Here is a 9,613-nt window from a genome sequence, read left to right on the forward strand (position 1 = left end):
CAGCCCCATAGCATGATGTTTCCACCCCCATGCTTCACAGTAGGTATGGTGTTCTTGGGATGCAACTCAGTATTCTTCTTCCTCCAAACACGACGAGTTGAGTTTATACCAAAAAGTTCTACTTTGGTTTCATCTGACCACATGACATTCTCCCAATCCTCTGCTGTATCATCCATGTGCTCTCTGGCAAACTTCAGACGGGCCTGGACATGCACTGGCTTCAGCAGCGGAACACGTCTGGCACTGCGGGATTTGATTCCCTGCCGTTGTAGTGTGTTACTGATGGTGACCTTTGTTACTTTGGTCCCAGCTCTCTGCAGGTCATTCACCAGGTCCCCCCGTGTGGTTCTGGGATCTTTGCTCACCGTTCTCATGATCATTTTGACCCCACGGGATGAGATCTTGCGTGGAGCCCCAGATCGAGGGAGATTATCAGTGGTCTTGTATGTCTTCCATTTTCTGATGATTGCTCCCACAGTTGATTTTTTCACACCAAGCTGCTTGCCTATTGTAGATTCACTCTTCCCAGTCTGGTGCAGGTCTACAATACTTTTCCTGGTGTCCTTCGAAAGCTCTTTGGTCTTGGCCATGGCGGAGTTTGGAGTCTGACTGTTTGAGGCTGTGGACAGGTGTCTTTCATACAGATGATGAGTTCAAACAGGTGCCATTCATACAGGTAACGAGTGGGGGACAGAAAAGCTTCTTACAGAAGACGTTACAGGTCTGTGAGAGCCAGAGATTTTCCATGTTTGAGGTGACCAAATACTTATTTTCCACCCTGATTTACGAATAAATTCTTTACAAATCCTACCATGTGGATTCATGGATTTTTTTTTTCACATTCTGTCTCTCACAGTTGAAGTGTACCTCTGGTGCAAATTACTGACCTCTGTCATCATTTTAAGTGGGGGAACTTGCACAATCGGTGGCTGACTAAATACTTTTTTGCCCCACTGTAAGTGTATAAATATTTGAGATTTATATTATAGTTTATTTGTATGTCACGCTGACAGCTTAGCACGAGCTGATTACCATCCACTGTGAATACATGTAATCTGTAGTTGTGGGCTCACACACAGAAAAGTGAAGAACAACGTTTCACTTGTAGAATGGATCCGACTGTCTACCCTGATGACTACTACAGACTGTTGCATACAGATTTAAAATATATAAAACATTGCTGTACTAATAATCTGAATGACAGATGCATAGAAATGATCTGTTGGGGCTTATAAGGTAAACGTTTGCAACAACTGCCTGAGCTCAGCTCATTCAAGCGGCAATGATGTACCGCTTTGGAGGAGAGCAGACGTGAGTATTACAGCCAGTTATTACACAAATGAAAAACAATGTGATAATAAGGTATAAACTGTGCCAGTGCAGAAACACCTACTGTTGCAAAACATGACACTGAAGTTCTGCAAGCACCTGCAAAGACAACATGCGGACGTGACATCCAAACCAGATGCAGCTCGATGCTCAAAGTGTGTGGTCTCACAATGTCCTGGCACTTTGATCTCTTCCTAGTCTTACAGACCTACAAACTTACTGTAAGCTTGTGCTGTTTAATGGCAGACAACTTTCCATATTAAGTTGCCAAGTAACAAAAATATGATGGAACTAATGTAACAAATTACTTTCTACATGGTGTGATTACTTATGTTTTTTTAAGTAAAGAGTAATTTGTTACTTTCTGGGAATAACTTTTTTTTTTTTAAACACAGTACAACCAGAGAATATTTTTAAAACCATTTTATTAATACACTGGAATATCATTAGATGACATGTTTGCCATATGAAAAATACTTTATTTTGATAATAGCTGATTGCAGCATCTTAAAGGAGGGACAAATGTAGCTTGGCCATTGGAAATCAGTAGCTTACCATCTGTGATTATGCATTCCCCATGATTAGAGTGTAGTTAATGTAGACACCTGCACGTCTGAACACAAATATACTTAAATAACCTGAGACAAGAGCAAAGGCGAGTCCAGGGTTTACTCACATCAGCATTTGCTGTTTTAAGCATTCAGCTCTTTGGAAACCCGAGAGGTCACAGATTAGTTTGCACAGCACACATTAAAGTGTGCGATGTTAGGATTTCAGCTGAACACGCTGTCACACACTTGTGTTTAACAAAATAACAATATCTTCATTATCGCATTTAGTTTAGGAACATACAACATCCTGGCCTGATGTTCACAGCCACTCTACCACACTAGCAAACACAAAGTGGAAGACTGCGGTGAAATACTCGACTGCCCACAGAGACCATGCAGTGGCTCTGATCAGCTGCATGGGGCAGGAATTAGTCCTCAAAGTTCACCAGTGTATCATTCTAGCTTAATTTTTCCACTTTCAAGTCAAAGAAAAAAACTCCAGAACCACTAAATCATTACGTGCTCAGATAACCTCGCTCTTAAGTAAACTGGTTACATTGTGGTGAACTGTGTTCTCTCTTCTGGTCATCCTGGAGGCGGAAATAAACTTTTCAGTCTCTTCTTTTCTCTCCTTTTCCCAGCAGCATGCATGTCATACTATGTGGGTGTGGGTGCGACAACACTCCATTAATGATATTCACTTTAAATCTATTCAAATAATTTTAACCATCTAATAAAATCCTGCAGAATCATTGCAAAGGAGACTAAAGGTGTTTCTGGCAATGACACGATATTAAGAGATTACGGACTGTGTTCACTATTAGCATGACCGATAAAGTCTTCAGATGAGCTGATGGGAGTTCAAAGTTCGATGGCAATTTAGATAATTTGATATCAAGGCAAATTCTGTTAGAACGGACAATGCACTGTGTGGTCATGCAGGCTGACAGCGATTCTCTGCATAAATCTGACAGGCCAGGTGTAGTGCAGGACTCAACCAGAGGAGGGCGCTGTTATTACAATTCCACCATATAAACCTGAAATCTGAGCGTAACCGCTAAGTTGTTCATGTTACCGTTACTCTTAAACATGCACAACACGGTTTGTTTTCAGCAGGCTGTGTGAGGGTGCAGGTATGCGTCAAAGTCAAAATTCCACATCGTGACATCGTGCAGCTCCGAGTCTCATTATTGTCACATTGGAAATTACATTTCAATTTGCTTCGTAACAACTGTAAAATCAGAAAGAAAGAAAACAGTCGCCATATTTGTGCAGGCTGAGAAAACACACAACAGATTGTGTCGTTGTGGAATGATCTTTGACACACTGGAAGCCCATCAGGTCACTGTAACTTCCATGCATCGGGATTCTCCTCCTCTGTCCTGATGCAGAAACATGTGGATGCAGAATGAGGACTGAGTGAAGCACGATGAGCCAGAGCTCAGCTACTGTGCTCACAGCATGAAGGCCTCTACATCACTCATGCACTCGATAAATCAGCCCTTCTCTGTCCAAATAAAGACACACAATCACAACCACATCCGGCCCAAAATGAGACACTGTTAGCATTACACTCAACACAGTTCACAGTGAACTGCAAACATTAGTGAATCATCTTTGTGGGATTCATTTAATATTTCTCCCAAAAATGTACATGAACATAAACGTGCATGCAATCAAACCAGCCACAAAAATACCCCAAACTGACGCCGCGTCCTCTGTGGTAAATACTGCAAGATGATCAAATCCATTAATCTGGCTCTGTGCTGGTTTTTCTTTAATCAGTCTCCATTGTTTGCATCAACTGTGGAAAGCAAGTGAAGGCTCCAGATGGACAATCACAATTATAAAGCATCGTAAATCACCAAGAGTGTATAAGTACAGGCCTCTCCAGAGTTTCACCAAGCACCACTCAAATCATCAACATTATTTCTGGATGTAGATGATGATAATACACAGAGTTCCCACCAGTCCTAAGGCCTGGATGCCCAGGAACCAGAGCAGCAGCCAGAAGAAGACGATCACGACCGGCTCCACTATTTTGTCCCCAAAGTACATCTGGCTGAAGCCCATTCCCCGCAGACACTTGTTGAGCGAACCAAACAGAGTCCCCATTCGCTCACAGTCGTCCAACAGAGGCTCTCTGGTACTGGGATCATTCGTGCGGGACCAGGTTGCACTGGGATCAGTTCGAGGGCGGTTCTGGCTGACATCAGTCTGTGGAGGCAAAGATATATTTACGAATTCCTAAATTCAGATGGCAGGTAAATTAATGCAACACTTGTATAAAATGTAAGACAGCTTATAGTGCATCCTGTAATATATTGGGCAAGAAAATGTCTGATTGTGAAGATTTTTGTCAACCACTTACTCGACTAAGTGAAAAAAATGAAAAGAAACATTGTGAGAAACGAGTATGCGCACGCTTGACCTCAGAGGTTACTTTTACTCAGAATAATTCAACTTGTGAACAGATGAATAGCAAACGTAAATAAAAATGTTAAACTATACATAGACAGTATGTAGAGAAACTGACAGCCACAATGTGTTTGCACTGTGGAGATCTGCAGAGAGCTACAGTCAGTGACAGCGGAAGCTTTGAGAAGCACATAATTATAACGCTCAGTTACTTCTTTGTATCTGTAATGATGTGCTGTTGTTTTAGCTTAGCCAGAGAAGTGAGCTGACCGGTTTAAAGAGCAGTGTGGCTATCACACTGGATGTGCATCTACTAATGAACTGCTCTTATTCAGCAGTGTGCTCCAACAGTTTCTGCTGCAGCGTAAAAAAAAGACGCTCTGTTATGATTTAAAGAAAGTCAGGCAACTTAGTAGAGCTCCCATTTTTGTGGTCTAAAGTTGTGTCCTACAAAAGCCTCATCTAGTGATGCCAATGACTAGGCAATCAGTGACATGCAGTCCTCTGATGTCACATTTTTGGATCGTCTCAGACTGCTTGCAACCCCAGCTGAGTAGGTACTTAAAATACAAAGTACCTGGTACTAGCACCTAATGGAACATGCTACAAGCTGAGTCTAGAAGCCTATCTACGCAGAAGTTAACTGTGTAGTAGTTCAGTCTCTCTCCACAGCCTCCATTTGTGCTGCACAGTAGAGCAGGGCGATATGACCAAAAATATTTATCACGATATATATTTGAAAATTTGCGATAACGATATAACCGACGATATAATTGATGCGAGACAAAATACAACTCCACAACATTACTAGCGCAAAAAGACAACCTTCCATTTATTTTCACTTAAACAAGAAGCTGGTTTTTATGTACATTAAAGCTTTATAAAAATATAACAGTGCAAATGCAAATTCCTTGCTGAAAGTTTAACCAAAAGGCATTTCCAGTAGAAATGGGCTGACATATCCTGAGCATAACCATATATAATATCCACTGAAGTTAAAAAGAGGTGCTTTGCAACATTAAACTGCAGTGTGCAGTACGCATTTTTCGGACCATAAGGTGCACGGGATTATAAGGCACATTAAGCGAAACAAAGCAGTCAGATAAATCAAACTTTATTAAACTCATTCTTCTTGCTTCCTCCACTTCTGTACCATTGATTCATTAATGTTGAATTCTCTGGTAGCTGCTCTATTCCCATGTTGTTGCAGTATATGAATGACTAACCTCGTATTGTGGATGGATTATCTCAGTTGTTCTCCTGACTGAAGTTTGGTCCGTTTACAGTATCCTGCCATGCGATTGCATTTGTCTCTAACCATCAGGAACCTTCACGTTAACTTTTATAAGTGGAAAAGTGTTAGTGTTCGTCCTCCAGCTTCACTGTTTATGTTATGCTAACATAGCTGTGTCGCTAGCGATCACGTAGCACATCATTATATATCAGCTAGCCCAACTTCAGTAACCCTACAAACGTCACTGCTGTTTAGTTTCCCGTCTTCATTTATGTTGGAAGTGATAGCAGAGCTGTACGTTTGAATTTTTTCAGAAATCTCTCAGTCAGAACATGCTATATCATGCTTAGGTAACTAGCGAAACTAGCGAGCTAACTTCCGCTAGCTTCCTGCTAACTTCTAACTCCGTTAAATGTAATAACTTTTGTTTTCATGGATGCCTGGAAGTTAAACTTTATAGTTACACCTGGTAAAGCAGCAATGCTGATCGTTTTATTAAAGATGAAAGAATTTAGACAGTTTTTTAACTCTAAGTGATGCTGCAGTGTTGTTTGACCTGAAGCATACGGAGTTTAGGACCCAGATTACTCCCAGATTTAAGAGCATCTTAGTCCGACAAATACGACAATAACAACGGCTGCTTGCATGTTCTGCAAAAAAATGTGCTTTGTTGTGTATCTGACGGACAAACACCAAACCAGTTCCACATCACTGAAGTTGCACCATTTTTACAAACCAATTCTGGTTCATCTGTTTCACTCAACAATCGGCCATGTGCGTATGAAAACAAAGGCACTGCGCATGCGCGTTTTACTCCCATTCTATCGCGATATTTCATTTTCCTATCGTTGCCTAACATTATACCGGTATTACCGTGAACGGTATAATATGGCCCAGCCCTACTGCACAGTTCTCATACTGTCCGCTTTTGTAACAGTTCAGATTCCATAAAGGCAGCATCTCACCCAAGATAGCAAACCAACCAGTAGGACTAGTAAGACTCGACAAGATTGGACAAGTCAAGCTAAAACTTCATTCCAGCGTGGCATTTCTACAGACAAACCAACACGCTGATCAAACACGATTATGTGTGTTCGTGTTTGTTTGGTTGAGGATAAAGTAAGTGTCCCTTTAGATACAGTTCAAAGCTTAATGCTGAATCCATTCAGCTAGGAAGATACAAATTACTATGATGATTAATGTGGTAGTATTTATAATGAATTAAAAAGAGTCTGTGGGTGGCCCCGGCCTTTGGTACTGCTCCAAATGCTACATAATTCTGTGGGAAACACTGCATTACAGATGTGACCAGTGGTGACGAGATGTGAAAGAATACAGCAAGGCCCGGGTTTAGTCCCTGCCAAACACACTCACATCTACTGAGGCCAAGACTGCGCTCAAAAAGTAAGATCATTTAATGGACCTTTGTCAAGCAAATCAAAGCTTTGCTGGCACGTATCACGTCTACATACGAACTTACATTTCCACGTCGGCACTTGTGTGAAAAAGCATCACATTTATAGTTCATATAGAAGAAAACTCAACTCAAGCATAACGTAGGGCTGATTCATCGAGTACTTGGAATAACTCGATTATAAAAATTCATTGTTTCACTGCATCACTCTATAGCGCCAACCATAGCAGACCTGCAATAATGAAAGTATGGATAAAGAGCCCACCAGTTTCCCAACAGGAAGACAGAAAAATCAACAGCAGCAGTGATGATGAGAGTTTAATGTGGAACCGGGTCCTCCTACACTCCGGAGAGCAAATGCTTTAGAAAAATATAAGAATAAAGGCTTTTTTTTTCTTTCTACAGGCCAATAAAATGTACATGGGCTCTGAGCCACTGACCTGGGGCTGTTAGGTTGGACACTGGATTATTATTAACATCTACAGCATTACAACATCCGTTTTCAGCAGCACAGGCTTCAGAGTGCTGATAACTCTCTCATTAAACATGCAGACACGCTGCTGTCAGGGCTGTTTGCCTCCGATTATTGGAGATCATCTATTTACTTTTGCATTTGGAAAGTGGATGCTGTAAAATATTAAATGTTTCTTTGACAGATGTTGGATGCAGTGAAATTTTAAAACACTGACATTTCCAAAAACACAAAACAATGAGCAGATCAGTTTTGAAATGCCTGTTTTTCCACTTTGGAACATTTACCGTTGCTCATTAATAAGGCAGCAGTCGATTAAAAACTCGCTTGCTGAACTAATAACACCACAATAGATGCAGTTTTCTTTATTAAATGAAATAATAAAGAAAACAATTAGAAATAACAGAGGATTTGTGATATTTAAAGTAGGGCCCACTGCCACTGGTGTACTTTGACCGATCAAGTTTACTGTGGGTTCAATGATCAATCGCGTGTTCTGACACAAAGCAATGCGTCTTACAAGAAGACGGGATCGTTAACTTCATATTGTATGATGTTACATGGCTTCTATAATATCCCGACTTAAGTTATATCCTGTCCTGTCCGCGGATCCTTTGCTTAATTCTTCGAATAAAATAACATCTGAATGGAATCTGACTCAAGTGTTTACGTTAGGACAACAGATAAAGCTCAAAAACAAAGTTAAACCTGACGGCAGGCTAAGCCGACACGGTGAAACCGCTCCCAGATCTTGACAACTCGGCCCTGTTTGCCACAATGTTAGCATGAAATCTGAAAAAGGCGGCTACGGCTAGCTCAACAAACGCCGCTCGGCCGCTTTACCCGGTGCCGCTGGCTGTGCAGTGGTGCCTGCCTTCCACCCTGGACAGGCGGAGGAATATGCTGTCTTCTCCGGTTTTCCGTTGGTAGCTCTTCTAACTCACGTCGATGAGAAACATGCCGGCCATGAACAGGAGGCGTCACAGCAGACATAGTCCTGCTAGTACAGTGACAGGAACTTTTAGGAGTAAACACATGCTGGGGAAGCGACTCAGAGCGCGTTCTCGATCTCGGGAGCCAGCAGATTTTTTTAAGCGTCTAAACTTCATCGACCCTGTGACAAGGCGCCACCTACAGGGCAGGAAAGTAATGACAGCGTTGTTATCTCCCTTCACTTATGTGGAACACTGAGCCAGACAGTCGTGGAAATGCTCGGAAAAACGGCAAATAGTATGGAAGCTTGTTTCTATGGAAACATGCTTCCTCCACTAAAAAGAACCACATTAAGGAAACAATTATTATCGGTCATTTTGAGAATAAAGCTGAAATACGTCGAAATATGGAGACGCAGTGGTTTCAAGGCTGCTATACCCTGTACAAACAGCCTCGTGTAGATGAGTCAGCGACACAAACTGATCAGCTGTCTTATCATGTCTTGTCCTCCATCCTCTTTACTGCACGATGTGTTTTTTCCCTTGTGACCAGATGCAACGCTCTGCACTGACTTTTTTCACCCCCTTATACCCATCACCACACTGTGTTTAAATCGTTTCCTTGAAACTAAAACTGACTCTGAGGTATGATTTCACTAACTCATCTACACAAGACATTTTGTACAGGGTATAGCAGCAGTTTGCCTTGAAACAACTGTAAGCTCCACATTTTTAAAAAATAGTATTTCCACTTTTTTCCTTGAATTTCTGGAATAGAATTTCAGCTTTATTCTCAAAATGATCAGTAATATTTTTGTCTTAATGTGGCCTTAACCATCTTCATATATTTTTTTCCTGGTAGTGTGCCAAAAATTTGTGTTCCTATTACTAACATTTTGGGTAGATAAGCATACATTAGTTAATTCATACAATTTTACAGTTGGGAGTCACGTTTAAGTGCAGTTTCAGTAAATCTCCAAATGTCTGCTTGGAAATAGGCCCATCAATTTTCTTCTGCTTATCCATTTGATGTTGGGTGGGCTGAAGCTGCTGTCCCAGGGAAACAGATGGCACACGCCCTGTCTATTACAGGGCTAACACACCAATTAACTTAATCACAGTCTTTGGATGTGACGGAAGCCGGAGTGCCCGGAGAGAACCTGTGAAAGCCCCAAACAGAACATTTTTGCTGTGAGGCAGCAGTTGCTAACCACCACATCACCACGTTTTTCATGACTTTATTTTTTTAATTTAAACAAAACC

The 9,613-nt window shown here is 41.4% G+C and overlaps 1 protein-coding gene across 1 annotated transcript; it reads right to left on the minus strand.

Annotated features, from left to right (window-relative positions):
* Positions 1-1,737: 1,737 nt before the first annotated feature.
* Positions 1,738-8,624, minus strand: fam241a (family with sequence similarity 241 member A). The gene is made up of 2 exons (XM_085257590.1): positions 8,262-8,624; positions 1,738-4,097 (listed from the first exon to the last, which is right to left on the minus strand). The coding sequence occupies exons 1-2, from the start codon at positions 8,409-8,411 to the stop codon at positions 3,807-3,809; spliced, it is 441 nt and encodes a 146-aa protein (XP_085113716.1). The 5' UTR covers positions 8,412-8,624; the 3' UTR covers positions 1,738-3,806.
* Between the last annotated feature and the right edge of the window lie 989 nt (positions 8,625-9,613).

This window comes from Mchenga conophoros, linkage group LG19 (assembly GCF_057382185.1).
Source record: "Mchenga conophoros isolate Kocher_MC1m ecotype Shallow Benthic linkage group LG19, M_conophoros_male_GT1.1, whole genome shotgun sequence".
Taxonomy (NCBI): domain Eukaryota; kingdom Metazoa; phylum Chordata; class Actinopteri; order Cichliformes; family Cichlidae; genus Mchenga; species Mchenga conophoros.

What these genes read in the sequence shown, in the direction of transcription:
- fam241a (XM_085257590.1), bottom strand. Translation starts at nt 8,411, where the DNA reads ATGTCTGCTGTGACGCCTCCTGTTCATGGCCGGCATGTTTCTCATCGA. An exon ending in TGCACAGCCAGCGGCACCGG is followed by an intron (nt 4,098 to 8,261) that starts GTAAAGCGGCCG and finishes TTGCCTCCACAG; the next exon opens with ACTGATGTCAGCCAGAACCG.